Raw genomic sequence first — 22,706 nt, 5'->3', positions numbered from 1 at the left:
CTGCTACTAATTATTTTTCACCCCAAAATGAGCAGAAGTCGTTATTTGTACATTTGTGCTTTAATTACGATTTTTAGAATGAGAAAATATTTAAGATTTTTAAAGTGTAATGACCGCTGAGGCGTCTCAAGATCTTTTCTTTCGGTGCTCCCGAGCCCCGTTTCTTGTCAACTTTAGACACACCGGTGCAGATCCTCAGCTTGTGTGTCCAGTCATAGCTATGATTATTCACAGCGGCTGAGGATCTGCCCCATCATTACTGCAGGACGACGGGTAGTAGGAAATCAAGAATCCCACTTTGGACTGGATCCATTTTCATTCATAAACAAATATCCTGGTCCAGCTCCCTGGAGGTGGATAATAGTCTGAATATTATTCAACAGGAATTTGGACATTCTCTGTCTCCTCCCCCATCATTTGGAAATACAATTTTCTTTTATTTATCAGGCTGTAAGGGGCAGTCATGAGCAGCTTACTTTTCATGCGACATGTATACCATTCACTGAAGCAGTTCTAGTTACCTTTTAATGTAAGCTGTTTCCATCTGTTCTGAAACCCTTCGCGTTGCATATCCTTTTAATCGTGGATGACATTTTCAGCATGTGTTAAGGATTTCATTGTTTTGGTCCCCCATCTCTAGTTCATATATTTGCACACAAACACAGGGTCAAATCGTACTGATCTTATTCATGTGAGAGTCCAACTGAAGCCAATAAGCCAATGGCTAAGGTCTTTATTCAGATTTTACTCGAGCAAAATTCCCACTGTAGCCAATGCAAGGTTTGCTGTGGTACGGGCTCAGTGAAAAGGGTCTGTTCCCCCAGTGGTGCTTGACTGTTCCTTGAGAAGAGCAGAGAGTCCTCAACTTCTACTAGCTTCAATGTAAGTTGTGGGATCAATCAGAAAATTCTCCACACCTGGCAGAATTGAGCCCACACTGAATATGGACCATACGATCCAGTTATCAGAACCACTGGTGTGAGTAAGTCCAGTAGACTGCACTTTCAAAGCAAATGCAAACAAAACCTGTTTTCTAAAACATGGAATGTTTAGCGTTTGTAGCTGAATTTCAGTTTCAGAATTGTATATAAATGAGAAACTATTTGAAGCCTGAACTTCACTGATATTTTGGGACCTCTGAAATGTTAGTTCTTTGATCTTCTCCTGGGAAGTCACTGTCACCATGTCCCCTTTGCTGTATGTCAGTGAGATTGCTATCACATAGCAAGAGAACATTGTGACCTTACTACAAAAAATAAAAACCCATCATAAAATTAGCAAAGAAATTCTTAAATTTCCACAGTTCCATATTTTACTGCATTGTACCCTGCATCTGCTGAAATGTCCAATATTCCCAAACCTAATTGCACTCCAGTTTGGATTTGCTTACAATACTCAGGGGAGGAAAGCTCTCTCAAAACACTGGGTTAAATCAGGAAATGAGTTTTGTGCAAGAAGGTTAAGAAGTCATTTTAGAGCAGATAAGGTATTCTGGGAAATTAGTGTTCACATCTAGCCTGAATAAACAGATTAATAAAGTAAGAAGTTCATATCTAATGTGCTAGCAAGCAAAGTATGGAAGCAATTGCACTCCAATTATAATATGAAACTGAAATACAGCCACTGAATTGTTCCACCAATGATTTTTTTGACATCTGGCATAAATACCTTGTCAACAATATGAATAGGAGAATGTTGGGTTGATAAAACACCATTGTATTTTACCCTACAAAATAACACAACCTTAAAATTGCTGCAGATTTACAACCCAATATGAGGGGAGACACACACATACAGAAGCCTCACATATTAGAATGTTCAAGCTAGAGGAATAAACGTTTAGATACGGGAATTGAATGCTGCTCCTATTTCTTATTTTTCTGAAAGGCCAGAATTGGCTTCACATTTGCAGTTATTCTGCCTTATAATTATTCAGGAACTTGCTTATACTGCTTTTTAAAATACACAGTTAATAACAATAGCCAGCTCTCCTGATTTACAGGGCTTATATTTGGGCAAAACTTCCATTAAAGTCAATGGGCCAAATCCTAGGCGGTGATGAGCAGCTGCTCGTCTAAGAAAAGTGAATGGGAGTGGCAGGCAAACCAAAGTCCATGGCAAATCTCCCGTTGACTTCAATGAGCTTTGGATAAGGCTGAAGAACATTTCACCTGAGTGAAAACTGCAGGATTGGGACCACAGTTACAAAGGCAACCCAGGCTGTCTCTAAGTCCTTTCAGCATCACTTTTTTTTCTTTATGAGACTTTTTTCCCAGGACCAATTTCTGAAAAGTTGAAGTATATGGGCCACATCCTGCACTCCTTAGTTATGCAAGTAGTTCTGTTTAAGGGAAGGGGTCCCTAACAGGCAAGCAAGGGCTTGACCCCACAACTGGAATTGCAGTGGAATGTCTGCTGTTGCGGGACCTGATACTGCAACCCTTTGTCAAATCTCCCACAGGTATCTAGGGGTGGCTTAACTGCAGGATCCTGCCTCTAAAATAAGTCAGTGGGAGTTTTGCCATTGACTACAATGGAAGCAGGAATGGGGCTTAGGTTCCAATTAGAGGTGGGTAATGATCTGAGGGTTGTTCATCTGAAATACAAGTCTACAACATATGGCAGAAACAGGCTCTTTCCTTTATTTAGCTAAATTTTTAATCTGAATTTATTTGTGTTTCATCCAGTTTCCCTCCAAATCTCATTAGATTTTTGTTGCTTCTCTTGTGCAGTCCAGAAACTCCACGAACAAAGCTTTATGCCTGGCATTTTGGGACTTCTGCAGCCACTCTAGACCCTGGAAGGTGCAGACACATTCAAAAAAAAGTTTCCAATACATTAAGTTAATTAAATCCATTGACTAAGCTTCTTTAAAACACAAACTCTTTTAGGTTTCACATGAGTTTGAAGCAAAATTTCAGGGGGTTAGCTGAACAGATTCACCCCTCCTTAGCTTTAATGTATTTTCTGGGGATGAGTTAATTTTCTTACCATCGCAACATCATTAATAGCAACACTAACATCTCAAGTTATTCTGGAAGAGGTAAATCACCTGGGAAATCTGTAGTGGATGTTCTGCATTTCCATATGCTGCTAATCCGTTAAAGCAGATGGATGTTCAAAGTTGGAAGAACAAGGGGCCTAATTTTGCTCTCAGCTACCCCAGACCAATTGTGGGCTCATTGTATTGATTTAAAGGGAATTACTTTGGATTTTCATGAGTGTAGCTTAGAAGGATTCACACATGGGAGTTCTGCATCACAGGTCAGGGCATGGCAGAAGAGTTGGGAATGGAGGAGATATACAGTAAAGCAGGCATTGATGGAAAGGTCTAATCAGACCCTTATTGGTTGTCTTTCCTAGCTTTAGTTTTTCACATTTGATTTCTTATCATCGGTTTAATTCTTTCAAAAATGCTGCATGTTTTTGAATAGAAAAAAGAATAAGGAACTTTTAAGAAAAAGTGCTAGTGCTCAGGCACTGATGGGGATAAAATTAAGAAAGCTCAACTCCTGAGAGTTGTTCAGTTGTGCCTCCATCCAGCAAAGCACCTAAGCACATGTTTGACTTCAGTGAAACTACTTGCCTCCTTAAAGTTAAGCATATGCTTAAGTGCCTTCTTGCTTCAGGGCCTCTAAGCGTTAGGGGCCAACTTCTGCCTCCCCACTCCACAAGCAGACTGACTTAAATCAGTGGGGCTACTTGCAGAGCAAGGCACTACGTAATGAGAACAAGAGTGGAACATTGGGCCCGCTGAGTGATCTGTGATTAGCAGACTCTGGCCCCTAGGTGCTCCCTTACTCATAATAAAGAGTACCTTGAAGTCCGTGGAGGGAGGCATTGCAGCACAGGGCACTGTACTGGGACTTGGGAATGTTGGGTTCTGTTCTCAGCTCTGCCTCTGACCTGCTAGGTGACCTTGAGCAAGTCACTTCATCTCCCTGTGCCTTTGTTTTCCCATCAGTAAAATGGGGATAATGATATTTACCTCCTTTGTAAATTGCTATGAGACCTACTGATGAAAAGTGCTGTGTAAGAGCTAGCTGTTGTTGTTACAGAATTGGGTACTAGGTACTATTCAGCATGAGTGCGTCATCAAGTTGCCTTCAGTGTTTAGTATTTACAAAGAAGTACCATTTGTAGGCATGGATTGCATGGTGAGATGAGAGCCCCGATTCCCAAAGGAATGTCATGTCCAGGCCACTAATGAAAAAGCAATTAGCCCATGTCAACATGGGACAGAATTCTTTGTTGTGATGATCTTTTACTCAGATGTGCACACTCATCTACAAAATTGCTGTTGAAGAGAAATTCTTGTAACTGGGGATGGATGTGATCAGCCTAGGAAAGTAACGATTTATGGCAAAGCAACATAAAGAACCAGCAAACTACTGTCCAAAATTTTCCCCAGCATGATTGCTACCTTCTTGGTCTGATCAATGTCTTTGCTACTGCCCATCACATAGTACGCACAGGAGTTTGGTTTTCACTAGAATTGCCTTAATTCTATCATATGTATGAAAACACAGGAAGGAGACAGATGGCTGATAACGAACAAAGCCGTCTGCCAGAAGTCTTTACTACCTTGTTCCAAATATACAGATTCTTTTGGAGAGATGTTTCCTTGGGCACAGTCTGACAAAGATTAATTTGCTTTTCAAATCAGTAGAAAGAGCTAATAGCAAAGCTAGATATTTTCAGGATATTGCATGGGGGTTTCTTCATGTTCTTAAAGGCTTAAGATGTAGGGATTAAAGGGGTGCCTTACAACTCTTCATGGCACCATCCCCTCATGTCCCTTGCCTCAAATCCTAAAGCGAGCACTTTTTGGGTCTGCGATTCCACATGTGGGCAGAGTGTGGGAGGTGGTGGGTTGATTTGTTGCCTTTATGGGGAAACTACTGGAGGCGTTGTTAAAAGTTAACACAGGCAACTCCCATCACTCCATAACTCCCTTTTAAGGGGGCAGCTCCTGGTGGAAGCAGCTTTAGTAGCGTGGCTCCACTGCCTCTGCATTGCTCATGAACCAGAAGTTGGGGCAGGCAGAGGCCTAGGAGCTGCACAGATCTTGGGGAGAGAGGCACCCCTTCCCAGTCCGTGGGGGAGGGGGCTGCAAAGGGGAATGATTGCCTATATGCCATTTTCCTCTGTCGAAGCCCCCTACCATGGAAATCCTGTGGGTGGGAGCAGTCAGGCTTTTAAGTACTGCCTTTTAAGCCATGCTTTCCTAGCAAAACAACATTTCAGGCAGCTAATGGCTAGTTTGCTACTTAAAGAGCTTTTGCTGCTAAATAACAGGATGACTAAATACAAATATGCACGCGCACACACACACTTAAAAGACAAGTTAGCCCTGCTGTTATCCCCTAGGGTATTAATCCGTTTTTCAAGTAGAATATTCAGCTGGCACAGTTTGCTGCTCTTTTGGGCTGAGCTGGATTTGGAATATTTTGCAAATTATTATAAGAACAATACCCCAGTTCATTTGTTCTCCCTCCATTTGGCTCGCTCTTTCTTTCTCCAAATATTTGAATCCACATAAGAATATAACTTGTCCTGCCAAGAATACCGTGTAACAAATACAAAGTTAGGGCCAGGTAGTTTAGCCCTAATTCACACGGGTGAGCAATTACTCAGACGAATAGTGCCACTCATGTCAAAGTTCACCCCGGGAGTAAGTTCTTCACCATCTTCCCCTTTGTATTTAATACTGTCTTTGGGCATTCGCTTAGGCCTTAGGAGGACTTGATTATGCCGATTGCCTCACATTTCCTACACAGCAAGACAGCAAGTGCTGAGCCAATGAGAAAACAATTTGATTATTGGATTATTTCAGTTGTTCACCATTTTTTATGGGTTTCTCTACACTAGAAATGCTACAGGGGCACAACTGCAGCATTGTACTTTAGACACTTACTAAAGCCACAGAAAGGGTTCTTCTGTCGCTCTAGTAAATCCACCTCTCCAAGAGGCAGAAGCTAGGTCAAGACAAGAATTCTTCTGTCAACATGGCGATGTCTACACCTGGGCTTAGGTCAGCTTTAATTACAGCACGCAAGAAAAAAAATGAACCTGTTATGAAAACAAAGCCCAGGGCTCTTCCCCCAACTCTTCCCCACCCGTTGCCACCCACCTACCTGTCACTTGTACATCTGTGCTTTCCTTTTACAGGAGAGAGAAATTCTCTGCCTATCACATGGGATTCTTCAGCTATGCCATTCATCTCATCATTAAGCTGTTGGTATGAGGCAGTTTCTGCCACGTCAACATACCAAGCTTGTAAAACTGAGACATGAGCTTTTTCACCTTGCCTGTTAAATGTCTATAGAGTCCTAGCAAGCACTTCCATCACTATTAACTTCCCTAGGACTTTTCACAGCATATGGAGTGAGTGGGAGACAGGCTGGGCTACACTGCCCATGAAATGTCCTGATTCAGATCCCTGGCTGCAGCCCCACTAGAGGAAAGCAGTGGAACCACCAACTGCCATCCCTCTAGTTTACCATGCTGAATCAAGCCCTTTGTAGGAGCTTAAATGCTTGTAAAATGCTGTGATGTGGTGAACCTGCTGACTATCCGCACCTGCTGTATGTGCAGCTCTCCTCTTGGCCTGTGTCAATGCTCATTTTCAAACGCAATGGGTGGGAGGTTCTGTAGGTGCAGGAACATTTGGGGGCATCTCCCTGGAACTTTCCTTTGCTATTCTAGCCCGCTATGGTAAAGTTGATGCCCCCATTCTGCTGCTCCACCAGGGAAATAATGGGGGCATGATTTTTGTGCTGTGCTCCCTTAATGTGCACAGAAGGCACAGTTTGTGGGGGACGGGTATAGTTTGGCATTGCCAGTATGCTCCAGTCATTCTCCATCCTGCTCTCTCCTGCAGGTCCCCACTGCAGACCCCTTGCTGGTGTCCATGCAAGAAAGTGGCATAGAGCTCCTGGACCAGGGTGCCACTCAGCCCCTCTCCAACAGCAAAGATGGCCCAGAATCTGGACTCATCACTTAAAAATCAAAGTAAGGCCTTTAACACAAACCTATTGATTAGAGTAACCACACTTCTATCTACTTCTCATTTGCATTATTGTCCTGATCCCACAACCCTACTCCAGGAGTCATAGGGGCCTCATTGATTACAGTATCGGAGGATGATGCTGTAGAGAAGTTTCCAGGAGAGTAATGCTCTCCTTAATCCTGGAAAACAACCCTGACTCCTCGACTAATCAAAGCGATTAAGCACCAGTTCACTGTAATTTAATGTGTGGGCATAATTAAACCGTTGTAATACATTCGTGTATCAGTAACTGAGTCATGAACCTGCACTCTTCTCTGGAAAGATTAAAATCATTACAACCGACAGATGTACCCAAAGCAGCCATCTGAATGTAACGGGCCTGGTTTAACAAGCCATTCCTTCACCAAGCGTTTAAATTGTAGTGCCAAAGTGGAAGGAACAGCCTGAATCTCATATCATTGTAGAGTTCTAACACACGGTTACAGGGAAGGGGACCATGCAGGCCATATGGTACCTTCCGCAGAACTCCACTGGTGGGAATCTAGTCATTTGTTACCTATTTCTGCAATGTGCTGAGTGCCCCCAAACCCCACTGACTGCAATGGGATTTGAGGGCGCACAGCCCCACGTTTGGAACACCCAGGCATGCTAAGAACAATAGATTTGAATACTAGTGAAGGCCGAGACTCAGCCCTCTAAGGTGCAGGAACTCAATGCCCTGTAGTTTGCTTTGTGTGGGGATCTTTTTGATGAGGCATTTAAAAATCCAAGAGCTGTCTGTTCTGCACACTCGTTAATGATCCCAGTACACTTGTTCATAAGAGCAGAGGTTTGCCTCTAGTATCTTTGGCCAAATGTCCCCACCATTGACCCTTTCAGAATTAAAAGCAATGTGGGGGCTGCTCTGATCTCCACCAGGTGGTAAGTGTCCCCCAATAACTATCCAACAGCTGGGGCTCTGGCCACACCAATAACTCACCCCCAGCTAATGTAGCTGGATCCTAAGCAACTCCCTGTGGTGTAGGGGGATGCTTAGGCTCCAGCTACATTAGCTGGGGGTATCCCTGGCTGGAGGGACATGGCCAGTCTCTGATCCCTTTGCACTGCCAGAGTGGTACAAAGGGAGTAGAGCAGGGCAGAGAATCTGGCCTATGAAATATAATATAAGGCATCCACCGTATAAGTGGGTTGCAGGTATTTTCTTTCTATGCCCGCCTCTCTCTCCTCGGACATCAAAATCCATTGGCCAAGGAGGATTGCAGTTGCTCTTGCTCTTGCCAGTCATAGCATTCGTAATAAATGATGGCTTAAACCATGCACATTAATAACCTCTGCTTTGAACGTTTTTAATTCACTTTTATATTTACAATATTACTGTTTCCTCCAGCAAATGCAGTAGAAACCTGTACTCAGCAGGCAACTATTTTGGCAAAGATTTTGTTCTGTTTATTGATCATTAAATATTTACTTTGAACATTTGAATATGTATTTTAAAACACTGGATGGCTCAGGAGAGAAATGTGGATCCATGCGCCTCTAGAGTGTTAGTTCAAATCTCGCCCAGGTTATGTAGTGACGAAGGCTTGTTTCTGATGCTTGCTTAGTAGCTGAAGAAGCAGTTGTGAATAATAATGCCAGATAGAACTTTTCATCACCAGGCATTGGTCTAAATCTCTCTCTCCTATTACTATATGTTTCTTAGGCATTTATTTCTACAGGGACTATACATTATCACAAGTCTGTATTCTGGTACTAATTTATAGCTATTATCTGAGATGCTTTGTGTATAGTGGTCCTCATTAAAATTCCAATAAATTCTCTTGCAAGTAGTTACTGTTACCATGGTATTTGCATTATTCCCTAGGTAGTCACAATACTACAAATATGGAACACTGCAATAATATGTATATGCAAAGGCAAGGTTATAAAGATTTTAATGGAAGCCACCATAGTTTGATTTGAGTGTTACTATTAGTAACAAAATAGTTTCTGGTTTTAAATTCATAAACTTTATTGCTTTAATAGCTGCATACAGTAGTATCTGTGATTTTCCTATAACTTGATTAGTCATAGCTTCATAATAAATAGTTTTATTAAAAGTACTGTAGCTATGCTCTTATTTCAAATACTGCATATTATGCTGTGTATAAATAAACCAGAGGGAAAAAAGATACTTTACTAATACGGAACTTTTCATTTTTTAATATTTTGTTAACATGTATTTAAAAGATATATTATTGCTATTTTAATAACATAGGGCCTAACTATGCATCCATTACTCACATTGAAAATCATTATTCATGTGAATAACTTGTATGAGTAAGAGTGAGACCACTGGTCCCATAAACACTAAGGACAATTTAGTAACAATCCCATTGTTTTGAAGGTAGGCACCTAAATAACTTTGAGGTTCTGGCTATGGAACTTCATACATAGAAATGAACCATGAAGTTTGAATTTGGACCCAAGTTTCCTCAAAGGAGGAGAAGCTTTGGATTCATCTTAGAGAGATGAACTTAAGCTGAGAAGTTTGGATCCAACTCTGACCAGCCTCAAAGTTGGAATGGGATCAGAGTCAGCGTGCTAGGATCAGGTCCTTCTGCAGACATGCCTAATTTTTAGGCACTTAGAAAATGACTGGGCTTCACATATCCCGAATTCAGCTCTCCCCAGGCTTCCTATTGCAACGGATGGAGGGAAATAGGTGCCTAAGAATGGGTTTCACAAAAGCCAGCATGCTGAGGGAGGTAGCTGCCTAAGCTAGCCCATGGAAGATGCCAAGGAGAGGGGGCATGTCCTAAGCCTCACTGCTATCAGGGAGCTTGGTGCCTAAATCCCGGCTGGAGGGACACACCTTCCTCTGCTTGGGAGTCTCAGCTGTGAAACCTCTCCTGGAGTCAGGAGGTACCTAAGGAATTCCTTGCAAGGTGGCGGTAGACCTCCCTCATAACTTTTAGCCCAGTGATTAGAGCACTTGGAAGGGGGAGACTGCTTCAAGTCCCGCCTCTACCTGAGGGGGAAAAGGACTTTGAACAGGGATTTGCTGCCTCTCAGGTGAGTGCCCTAAGCACTGGGGTATGGATAGTCTGATGTGAGGCTCCCCCAGACTGTGCTCCATTTTGGATAAGAGTCATTGGCTCAAGGGGACTGGATCCTGGGCGAGTGCTCTCACCACCAGGCTATGGAGTCTTTCTCATGGTGGCACAGCTTCAACGGGAGAGGCTGAGGGAGCCCCCACATCAGAATATCCCATAACACCGGGGTTATAGCACTCCGGTGAGTGATGGGAGAGCCCTGTTCAATTCCCAGGCGCGTGCCTCCTGCTCCTCCTCTTTCCCCACCTCCAGCCATTTTTGTGAGCACAGGTGAGGGGACCAATCTGGTAAGCATGACCAGAGAGTATTGCCCAGCTTGGGCCCGCTGGGGAGTTAGCGGAGGAAGAGCTCTCTTCCCCGGGTTTCTGAATCACACTGGGGCTTAGGCATCCAGACACCAAAAGTGGGGCAGTAATGCACGTACTACAAAAACTTAGGTGCCAAGTGAATTTAGGGTTCATCGGCAGCTGAGGAGTGGTTTTGTGAATACCAGCATGTCTGGTTCTGGGATACAGGCACCTAAAGTGGCAGTTAGGTGCCTCAGTCCCTTTGTGAATCTAGCCTATAGCATTCGATTGGAGGGACATAGGTACATTTAGAATACAGCAGGCTTTACTGGTAGGTTTTTGTGTAATTTTTCCCATTAGAATTTCAGTGACTGTTGCAGCTTAAGGCCTATCAGCATGGAGACATGCACTGTGGACTAGTGAAATTAACAGTGTAGGAATCAGCCTACCTAAACAAATACTAACAGGACAATCAAAGTAAAACGAGGGCATTTGAACGAACAGAAAGAAAATAGTTCAGACCGACACCATGCAATACCATCAATTTCCGCGGGGCTGCCCAGTGTTACTGAGGATGGAATTTAGGCCTGTGCCTTCAAGTAAAACCGCACTGTGGGACTGAAGCACATGTGCAATAAGAGGCTGGTAGCAGCAAGTATACATACCACAATTACAAACAATGCCGGGGCCACAAAAGCCCAGATTGCGCCGTTCTCCAGTGAAAGCCAGCAACTGCAGGGAGAAAGCAGAATGGTTACTATCTACTCACTGCTGCAAAATCAAACATGAGGTCATTTAATTAGCAATGCATTTAATGAGAAGGAGAAGAAAGTATGGTACAGAATGGCTGAGAAATTCTAAAACCGGAAACATGGATGGAGCTAATTGCATCCTCCTGCTTCCTCCCACTCCTCCTACTCAAGGAGTCTCCGGCAAGCTCTCTCTTGGATTTGTATATTGCATAGGGAAGTCTGCCTGCAATTATCTGTTCCAGGGTGCTTCAAGATGGTGTGAAGGAGACAGAGAGAGAGAATACCTAAAAAGAACAGGAGTACTTGTGGCACCTTAGAGACGAACACATTTATTTGAGTATAAGCTTTCGTGGGCTACAGCCCACTTCTTCAGATGCATAGAATGGAACATATAGTAACAAGATATATATACATACAGAGAACATGAAAAGGTGGGAGTTGCCCTACCAACTCTAAGAGGCTAATTAATTAAGATGAGCTATTGTCAGCAGGAGAAAAAAAAACTTTTGTAGTGATAATCAAGATGGCCCATGTCAGACAGTTGAAAAAAAGGTGTGAGGATACTTAACATGGGGAATGACCCAGCCATTCCCAGTCTCTATTCAAGCCCAAATTACTGGTATCTAGTTTGCATATTAATTCAACTGTCCATTCTGGCAGCTGCACCATGTAATATGGTATTTATCAGAAGAGAGGATTCCCATTGTCTTTGCAGCAAGAACAAAATCTAAGACTTCCTCTCTTGTTCTTCAGGCTGCTGGGGAGAGAGAAAGGGGATGGCAACTTTCGGCTTAGTTCTTACATCTTCAGTTTGGAATGGACAAAAACAGAAATAAGGAGTAATCCATTCATTTAACAAAGCCTGTATCATCCTGTAATGACTTAAGCACATGAATTACCTTACCCATCAAAATAAAGTTTTTTCACGTGCTTAAATTGTTGCAGGATTAGGCCCTATGGTATTTTCTCAGATCAGTTTGCTTTTTCTGTTTACAATGCCCCATACTCAATGTTCAGAATTTTAATCCTAAAACCATCTCTAAATCTGGTTTACTAATTAAGATTAAACTTGTTTAATCAGCCAATCATCTCTTCTCTTACTACAGACATTCCTAGCATCTGCATTATTGGATCCTTCTGACAAAGCACAGCCAGAGGGGTGCTCAGAGCATGTGTAACACTGATGGCTGGAAACATTTATGTCCACATAGAGAAAGGCATACTGCCTAGGAGACTGTGGGTGTGTAATACCATGCCCTTGGGTAGGTTGTCAGCAATGGGGAACTGAACCGATGATCTTTTATTCTAAACCCATGAACCTCAACTGCCTGAGATAAAAGACCCACCTATGTTAGGCAAGGCTGTACTTGCCTAATCAACCTTTATCTGTGGTTCTGCCAGCAGTAGAGGGGGGCAGAGTGCTATGCTGAGCGGGTGTGATTTAGAAGTGGAGAGGGTTCAGAAGCAGAAAGATGCATCATCAACTCCAGCAATGGCCCCAATACTTCCTCACTGGCTTTTAGAGAAAGATATAGATCTAATTCAGGGGTAGTAACCCTCTATTCCTCCCAAGACCTGTGATTCCTGGAGGTAGATTGCGCTTCCTTCTCAAAATCCTGCTCCCCAATAAGCAAGTATTTATAAAGAGCTTTTACGCCTTCCAGGGAGTCTTCAGTCCTCCAATCCTGCCTCACTACTACACGTTAGATCTAAACAAAAAGTGAACTCCCAGCAGACTTGACACCAAGTATTTTGAGAGACAGGGTGGGTGAGGTTATATATTTTATTGGACCAGCTTCTGCTGGTCAGAAAGACAAGCTTGAGAGCTTTCACAGAGCTCCTCTTCAAGTCTGGGAAGGGACCCCCCCCCCCAATGTCCTAGCAAAATGCAAGATGGAACAGATTGTTTAACGTAAGTAGTTAGCACATATTGTAAGAGAAAATTCAAGCTAGAGTGGCCCATTAACACCTCTGCAGTCATAGTCTACAACTACATAGCTTACATCAAGTATTTTGGTTAGTTTTGTTGCTCTCTGATCCTTGTGTTTGTCAAAACTGGAGTTCACATGTTTGTTTCAGTCCAAAGAAAGAATCCTTGAGCAATTCAGTTTTATTAGTAAAATAAATAAGCTCAAAACAAAAGTTAACATATAAATACCCTTACATATGCATGTGTATTTATTACTATTATAGGTTGTATTACAGTAGTGCTCAAAGAGATGAATCCAAACCAGAACACTAGATCTAAGAATTTCTTCTACCATCTCATCCCCAAACTCTGAGGAAGTTCACACTCTGATTATGGATCTGAACTTTCAGAGTTGGGCCCATCTCTAGTAAATGTGCAAATAGCCTCAATATGTAGACCTAACATGTAATGCATAAGCGATAAATAGTGCTAGACACCCTCAATTCCCATTGAAGTCAATGGGAGTTGTTGGTGCTCAGAATTAGGCCCCATGGGAAGATATTTAGTATTAGTCCTGCCCTCCCCCCATATCTTACTTGTTTTCATATTTGAACCAGAGGTAGATCTTTCTGTACTCACTTTCCACTTTCTCCATAACAGTCCATGGCTGAAGCTGCAGAGATGATGCAGATCACCAGTGGGCACCCTGCAAAATTCAGAGATGGCGACAGTGTCAAAACTGCACTCGATGCTTCCCTTCAGAAAACCAGGTAAATTCAGTCAATGTGTCCAGGAGCAATCTTCACAGGCAGCAAAACAGCTCAAATGTGTTTCAGAGTTACATGTGCCTCAGAGCCCTTTATGCAGCTACATTACACAGACAAGGGGGGGGGGTGAGATAATATCTTTTATTGGACCAACTTCTATTGGCGAGACAGAGAAGCTTTCGAGCGTACACAGAGCTCTTCTTCAGGCTTCTCTACTTCAGTCATACATACCAAGTCAATGATCCTAATCCAAGCCTCCAAAAATAGTCCTAGAAAACAGAGTCAAATCTCCCAGGAGGGTTCACAATTAGCATGGAGATAGCCTAGAAATGTCAACATCCAGTTACTCTTTTGAGCATCACAAATGGGTAGGGGGAGAGAGAGAGTTTTGAATAAATTGAACCAAGTTAAGATCCCATTCAGATGCCCTAAGAGGGTATAAACAATGAGGAATCCTTGTGGCACCTTAGAGACTAACATTTATTTGGGCATAAGCTTTCGTGGGCTAAAACCTACTTCATCAGATACATGGAGTGAAAAATACAGTAAGCAGAATATATATTATAGCACATGAAAAGATGGGAGTTACCTTACCAAGTGTGGGGTGGAATTAATTTGAAAATTGGACACTATCAAATTTTTTGGGGGGGAGTGGATGGGTCAGTACAAAAAGTAAAGTAGCAGAGGAGTAACCGTGTTAGTCTGAATCTGTAAAAAGCAACAGAGGGTCCTGTGGCACCTTTAAGACTAACAGAAGTATTGGGAGCAAAAACTTTCGTGGGTAAGAACCTCACTTCTTGCATCGGAAGAAGTGAGGTTCTTACCCACGAAAGCTTATGCTCCCAATACTTCTGTTAGTCTTAAAGGTGCCACAGGACCCTCTGTTGCTTTTTACAAAAAGTAATTTTCCCTCTGCTGATACTCACACCTTCTTGTCAACTGTTGAGAATAGGCCACTTCCACCTTAATTGAATTGGCTCGTTAGCACTGCCCCCCCATTTGGTAAGGCAATGCTCATCTTTTCATGTGCTATAAAATATATTCTGCTTACTGTATTTTTCACTCCATGCATCTGATGAAGTGGGTTTTAGCCCACAAAGCTTATGCCCCAATAAATATGTTAGTCTCTAAGGTGCCATAAGGGGACTCCTCGTTGTTTTTGCTGACACAGACTAACACGGTTACCTCTGAAACCTAAGAGGGTATGTTTCCTAATATGAGTGTATGAGATAGCACTGAAAGATTTCTAGTGGGAGATATATTTGCTTAAAGTAAATAAATTACATTTCCTATCATTACTGCTGGGAGGCAGGGAACGCTTGATGACGTTACATAAGTATTATAAAGATTCCGACAACTGTGCTTCTGCCTTCAATGGTAACTGCATGCAGCTGGCCCAGAGCATAATGATGTCTTGTTATGCCACTTTAATAGTTTTCCAAGGCTAGGTCTACACTACCCGCCTGAATCGGCGGGTAGAAATCGACCTCTCGGGGATCGATTTATGGGACGCGACAATCGATCCCCAAATCGACGCTCTTACTCCCACCTCTGCTGGTGGAGTAAGCGCCGTCGCCGGGAAGCCGCAGAGGTCGATTTTGCCACCGTCCCTACAGCGGGGTAAGTTGGCTGCGATACGTCGAACTCAGCTACGCTATTTGCGTAGCTGAATTTGCGTATCTTAAATCGACCCCCCCCCCTGTAGTGAAGACCCGCCCCAAGCTAGTAGTTAGAAAGGAAGCAAGGTTTCTGCTGCCAACGGTTTTGAACACGGTAAAGCACAAACTCTTTACCTAGCAAATGATTGTCTGTCAGGCCCCTATAAATGTCCCATCTAGCGAATAGAAAATGAGTGAAATTAGGGTGGCTTTTTAAATCATTTTATAGATTTAATAACCATATACCTGCTCAAGAATAAGATGTATAAGATTTATTTTTAAAAAAAATCTGTGGAAGGGAGATAATTCAGTAATAAAACCTATGGAGTTTTGCAGTAACTTCTTCAAAACCTTTTAAAATTAATTTCTGTAGAATCTTATTGGTTTCATCCCAATTAAATTCCATAGGATGTTTCCAGAAGGCAATCTTGCAGTTTTAGGCAGAGGTGTTTCAATTCTTAAGTGATCAGTGCCAGGAACAATACATATTTATCAGTGACAAAAATATTCAACAGCCAGCAAGTAACTGTGCTTGCTTCAGTGTTCTACTAGAATAACTTCAGGGTGGAGTGACTCCTGACTTACATCAGTGCACATGAGAGCAGAATCAGGCCCAGGGTCTACTAAGTGCCACATTACAAAGTGAATTCTAAAGTCTAAAATATTGTCGTAGACAGTCATATTTTTAAACAAGGGAAAACCCTGTTTACTAATGTGTGATACCCAGAATAATCAATTGTACATGGTCCTGATCCATCACACTTGAGTGCTTTGCTGAATTGAGGCCCCTATCATCTTACCTAAGCCATGTTCTTGACAATCCCTCAAAGACAAAAGCCCAGCTTTTTACTGTTTCAAATACAACTGACTAAGGGCACATCTACACTGCACAGTCAAGCTGGCCATTTACCCAGATTTTAGTCCTAAGCAGCCTCCCCAGCCCCGCCATCTACACAGAAAAATCACTGACCTGGGTTTGGAAGTGCCTGAAGACCAGGCTAACTGACCCGGCTCGGGCCTCAGGTAGAATCTGGGGTCCACTTTAACTTGGGCTGAAACCCACCCACTTTGTACTAGGGACGTGTGGTAAATCACTTGAGTGCTGGTGGACCTCCAATGCCCTTCCCACACTTCCCCCAGAAGAAAAGGACTAATTCTCCCACAACTGACCACAAAAGAACCCTGGAGCATCTCAACACAGGGAAGCATGGGATATGCTCACAGACACACACACGCAAGTGTAGAAACATTGAGAACCCAGTAATGGGTATGGCTTTGTAGTGTGACTGCTCACACCTAGGCTAGGCTAGGTACTCAAACTCAATAAACCCAGTTAACTGAATGTATACACAGCCTAAGGGGGCAGGGACAGTCTTTCTTTTCTGTTTTTGCACTGCACTTAGCACTATGAGGTCCTGGTCCAGGAATGGAGCTCCTAGGTGCTAGGGTAATATAAATAACAATAAGAAGTTGCTTGGCACTGGCTAATAATCCTGTGGTCTGAGTTTTCTTCCCAGGGCGAACAGCCTTCACATGTCGATAATCTGTCTCATACACAAGAAGTACTTGTGCTTCCTATCCCTCAGGATGCTAGCCTGCCTGTTTTACAAGGCAAATTTCAGATAGTCACAGGATTTAACTTGATTATTTATCAATTTTAATCTGCAGTGAAGAAGAAAATTAAATACAGAGTTCCCTAGCAAGATAATAAAACTTATACAGATGAAGCGTAGTGCAGTCATCTGAATAACAAGAACAGTTAATTCAATGAATGTAAAAAGGTCTACAGCCTACAGTGCAGCATTTGTCTTTACTCTGCAGTAACAGGCTATTAAAAGATAGATGGGGGTGGAGGTTAGCATCTAAAATAAATTAGAATTTTGTTACCATGAAAGAAACATATTGTTCCCTGAAGGACCAACCATTTGAGACATCCTTTAAAGGTAGGAATCAAACATATTTAGTCTGATGAGGTCACAAGATTTGATCTGGACTGGAACACTCCTATGGATAATATAGTACACAAAGATATTAATGGTATTTGCTCAATCCTTGGCTTATGAGTAAAAACTGCAGGTGAGCTGTAAGAGTCAGACAACATCTCATAATAGTTAATTCTAGGAACACAATAGCAAAAGTACTAATGCAGTGCTAGTACTATTTATCATCCATGTAAAAATGCCAGTCATGCTTTTTTATACAGTATTTGATTGTTTTCTCAGTTGAGATGTTATAAACATGTTCACCAGCCTTACCCCAACCTTTCAAATGTATGATGGGATGTGATGAGCTTTGCATTAGGGAGTGCAGCATCAGATACAGGATGTTGTACTACACGAGTCCGTCATCTAAGCGATGGCGTTCGCAACATGCACACCTCTGTAGTATCAGCGCATGCCATGCAGCACTGCATATTAATAAGTGAGTATGGGCCCACACTGCAACATAGCCTCAAACTCTGGACTTCTGGGGAATAAGCAAGGATGGGTCAGCCTCAGGACTTTTGGTTCAGTTCAAATAAGCACCCAGATGTCACCCAAGGTGTATCTGAACTTCTTGGGCTGAAAATCTAGTGTGAACTATCAGTTTCATAGTATTATGGCACTTCTGTTTCCACTCTCAGCTGGGACAAGGAAATGCAGAGGTGCATGAAAATGAAGATCTAGAGAGAGAGAAAAGTTATCGCAAACGTTGGAATCCCAAGGTTCGATTTAAGTTCATTTTCAGTTTGGGTCAGTGATTAATCTAAATCACTTCATCAATCTCTAGCACTAAGTCACAACCTATTTGGGTGGTATCTGTGCACAGAGAAGCCTCTAGTCATTACTCAGACAAAACTCACATTGAAGTCAACAGGAGTTTTCTCTAAATAGGGATTATAGGATCAACCTTTAAGTCAAGGACCTGAAGAAAAGTTTGGTGTAAGCTTGAAAGCTTGTCTCTTTCTCCAATAAAAGATATTACCTCTCCTACCATGTCCATCTTAATTCAAGCAGCAGTTACTTCAATAGCGTCCCCTCTCTTCTTTGGCATTAAACCGCCTATCTGTTCCTACAGTATACTGTAGTTTCTGAGTAGCAGCCGTGTTAGTCTGTATCCGCAAAAAGAACAGGAGTACTTGTGGCACCTTAGAGACTAACAAATTTATTTGAGCATAAGCTTTCGTGGGCTACAGCCCACTTCTTCTGTAGTTTCTATTCACTTTATGGTTCTGACACACTAATACAATTTAAAATGGAAAAACTACTTATAAAGCTTCAAGCCACTTTTTTGGACTTTCTTCTATGTAGAGGAAAAAAGCAACAGGTAGGAATGAATCTGTCCTGTAGAAAACCTATGGCATATTTTTGCTCTTTCATTCTAAAGGGTTAACTATGAGAAAGAAGCAGTAGCAAGCAAAAGTGAAAGAGGAAGCTACTCACCTTGTGTAGTAACGATGGTTCTTCGAGATGTGTCCCCCTATGGGTGCTCCACTGTAGGTGTATGTGCACCTTGTGGTGTGCCTCTAATCGGAGATTTTTGGTAGCAGTCTCCGTTGAGCCCCTGCATGTGCCCTCCCTCCCTTGTGGTCTGCCTCGAGGCTATCTAGCACTGCACGGGCGAACCCCCCTCACTTCCTTCTCAACCACTGAGCCCTATAGAGAACTCTGAAGTAGAGGGGAGGAGGGTGGGTTGTGGAGCACCCATAGGGGGACATATCTTGAAGAACCATCGTTATTGTAAGGTTAGTAACTTCTTCTTCTTCGAGTAGTGTCCCTGTGGGTGCTCTATTGTAGGTGGCTCCCAAGCAGTACCCACCACTGGAGGCTGGGACTTCTGAGTGGAGTCTGTTACTGCACAGAGTACTGTGGAGTCAAAGATGGCATCCGGGTTCAAATCTTCTGTGATTGCATAATGTTCTGCGAAAGTATGGGCAGAGGCCCAAGTCGTTGCTCAACAGATTACTGAGATGGTCACATTCCTTAAAGATATCCCTGACGTAGAAACGGACCTCATGGAGTGTGTATGGACGCTGGACAGAAGCAGGTTGCGCCCTTGATAACAGTGATTAATGCAACCAGAAACCCATTTGGATAGTCTCTGAGCTGACATCTCAGAGCTTTTGGATCTTTCTGTGGATGAAATGAAGAGTTTAGGGGATTTCATTAAGTCCTCATTCCTGTCCAAGTAGAATGCTAGTGTCCTTCTAACGTCTAGCATATGCAGAATTGTCTCCCTGTTGTCACAATGTGGTTGGGGTTAAAAAACAGGGAGATGGATCTGTTGATTCATATGGAAAGTGCAGAGAAAATAGGGAGAAACTTGGGATATGGCCTTAGAGTTACTTTGTCTTTTTAAAAGGCCATGAATGGTGGGTATGCCATCAGGGCCACTATTTCTCCTATGTGCCGAGCTGAGGTGCTGGTGATTTGAAATGCTGTCTTCATGGACAGAAGTGAGAGAGAGCAAGTTGCCATGGACTCAAAGGAAGGTCTAGTCAAAGCCCTGAGAAATAGGTTAAGGTCCCAGGTTGGAGTGGGTGATGTCACATGCGGGAAGAGATTCCCAATGCCCCTAAGGAATCTACGCATCAGCGGATGAGCAAACACCGAGTATCTGTCTACCTGGCAGTGGAAAGCTATTTTCACTGTGAGATGTACCTTAAGGGAGCTGAGTGAGAGTTTTGACCTCTTGAGGTCTAAAATGTAGTGCAAAATCAGAGGGAGCGAAGATGAGTTGGGTCTATGTTTTTAGAATGACGACAAACTTGGAATCATTTCCATTTTGTGGGTTAGTATGTTGAGTGGTCAACTTTTGGCTGTGTAGCAACACGTCTTTCAGCTCATCAGAGCATTGTGCCTGGAGTCAGAATACCCTCAGGTTGGGGTGAAGGATCAGCCCATTGTTTTGAGAGAACATGTGAGGAATGGGCCAAAGAGGAACAGGAGGGCATATTGCCATCTGTGTCAGATAAGGGAGCCAGACTTGTCATGGCCAGGAGGGGCAATCAGAATAACTCTCGCTTTGTCTCGTTGAATTTTCAACAGGACCTTGGATAGAAAAGGAAACTGGGAAAAGGCGTAAAAGAGGGCCCTATCCCATGGGAGGATGAGGGCATCTCCCAGTGAATGTTTCCCCAGGCCAGTTCTGGAGCAGTAACGAGGACATTTCTTGTTCCGGTAAGTAGCGAAGAGATCCATAGTCAGGGTTCCCCAAAGGGTGGATGCACCAATTCCAAAGTTTGGGTGCTTCTGTGCAGAAGGAGGGAGATCTGGCACTCCTTGATGATTTATGTAAAACATCCAGATCATATTAAGTCCATCATGACTTTTGTGTGGGTGTTCTTGATGAAACGCAGAAAGTATGCACAGGCACTCCTGACAGTCCTTAGCTCCAAAAGAGTGAGATGGACAGTCACTTCTGTGGAAGGCCATTTGCCCTGAACCTTGTGATTATGTAGATGAGCTCCCCAGCCTATTAGGGAGGCATCCGTCCCAGGGTGGTGAGTCTGTGTAGCAGGAGGAATGCTCTTGCTTGTACTGCATCAAGGTTGGTGCTGATAAACTCCAGTAACTGTACCAGGGTTAGTGCACCACTACAATGAAGGGAACCTTTGAGAATACCCTGGGTGGAGCAGTCTGTACTGATAATGGTCCTGCCCCAAAGGTAAACCATAGGAAATCTCCTGTACAATGGTTATATTGAGATCTGGAAGTAGACTTCTTGTAGGTTCAGGTTCTCCTTGCTCTAGAGCTGATATAATGGCTGCTAGTGTGACCATCTTGAATGTCTGCACCTTCCCATATTTGTTTAATGCCCTTGGATCTAGAATGGGCCTCCAACCTCCCTTCGCCTTGGGGATCAGGAAATAATGAGAGTAAAACCCCTTGCTCCTGAGTTGCACCAGGACTGGTTCAATGGCCCCTAGGCATAACAAATGATATATTTCCTGATGAGGTAGGCTCTCATGAGAAGGGTCCCTGGAAGGGGGATGGAATGGGGGAGGGATATTAATTGAATGGCATAACTCTTCAAAATTATCTCCAGGACCCATCTGTCAGAGGTGATATTCTCCCAACTGCTGTGAAGTAGGGCCAGGCAACTTCTGAAGGGGTGTGACAGGTGGGTAGGTTGCAGCTGATGTTGCAAGGTATAATTGTTCAGGCCTTCAACCAACCTGTCAAAAGTGATTAGCAGAGGTGGTTTGAGAGGTCATGAACTGGGATGTGGACTGCTTCTGCTTTTGAGCCCTGGTCCTCCTACACCGTGGCTCATAACAGTGCTGAGATGGTGGGTATTGAGGAGGTTGTGACCTGTGCTGTGGCTGAGAGAGGTATATCTTCTCTTCTGTTTCGCAGTGTAGATTCCCAGGGAGCATAATGTGGTCTGGGAATCCTTCAGGATGTGGAGAGAAGAATCTGTCTTCTCCACGAAGAGTTTGGGCCATTCAAACTGGAAGTCTTTTGCAGCTCTTTGGGCAATCCAGAAAGGTGTAGCCAAGAAGTCCGCCTCAGTACTACTGTCATGGAGACCGGGTGGGCAGCTGTATCAGCTACATCCAGTGCTGCCTCTAGCACCCGTCTGGCTATTAACTGACCCTCTCTAAGAATGGTCTGAAACTGTTCCTTTTGTATCTCCAGTAAATGTTCCAGAAATGCATTGAGTTTCCCATAATTAATGAAATTGTATTTGGCCATGACAATTTGGTAATTCGTAACTCTAAACCGTAATGTTGCCGACAAATACACCATCTTGCCAAGCCCGATCCTATGGGGTCAGTTTGGCATTATGTTGCTTGCTTCATGCATTAACTACATCCCCTATGATGGATTTGTGTTGCTGATGTTGAAACAAAGTCTACCTCTTTGGGAGGGATGTAGTATTTTTTTATTTTATTTTATTTTATTTGGCTCTGTTGCTGGTTGATGCGATGGAGGCTGGGGTCTGCCAGATGATTTTGGTAGGATCTAGAATCACCTCATTAACTGGGAGGGTGGTTGAGCAGGAAGTGAGGGGGATTCGCCTGCACAGTGCTAGATAGCCACAAGGGAGGGAGACCACATGCGCAGGCTCAACGGACACTGCTACCAAAAATCTCTGATTAGAGGTGCAGGGGTGCACATACACCTACAGTGGAGCACCCATAGGGACACTACTCAAAGAAGCAGCATATTTATTTCAAGCTTCTGGAAAGACCAAGTTATTGCCTGGCTGGGAAAAGTATATTCTCTAATTTGTTTAGCAGG

The 22,706-nt window shown here is 43.2% G+C and overlaps 1 protein-coding gene and 1 long non-coding RNA gene across 3 annotated transcripts in view; one reads left to right on the top strand and one right to left on the bottom strand.

The window, feature by feature from the left end:
• Window positions 1-22,706, bottom strand: part of ADGRD1 (adhesion G protein-coupled receptor D1) — a 245,556-nt gene that overhangs the window by 45,862 nt on the left and 176,988 nt on the right. For both annotated transcript variants that reach the window (XM_034791144.1, XM_034791146.1), the window contains 2 exons: window positions 13,695-13,761; window positions 11,060-11,126 (listed from right to left, as the gene is read on the bottom strand). In XM_034791144.1, the coding sequence (XP_034647035.1) occupies window positions 11,060-11,126; window positions 13,695-13,761 (134 nt within the window). The remainder of the gene's footprint in view (window positions 1-11,059; window positions 11,127-13,694; window positions 13,762-22,706) is intronic.
• LOC117888074 lies at window positions 13,722-22,295 on the top strand. The gene is made up of 3 exons (XR_004648257.1): window positions 13,722-13,825; window positions 20,508-20,639; window positions 21,819-22,295. It is a non-coding gene; the product is annotated as an uncharacterized LOC117888074 (long non-coding RNA).

Source organism: Trachemys scripta, chromosome 15, assembly GCF_013100865.1.
Source record: "Trachemys scripta elegans isolate TJP31775 chromosome 15, CAS_Tse_1.0, whole genome shotgun sequence".
Taxonomy (NCBI): Eukaryota; Metazoa; Chordata; order Testudines; family Emydidae; genus Trachemys; species Trachemys scripta.
The sequence above is the reverse complement of the archived record's forward strand: the minus strand, read 5'-3'. Positions and strand labels throughout refer to the sequence as shown.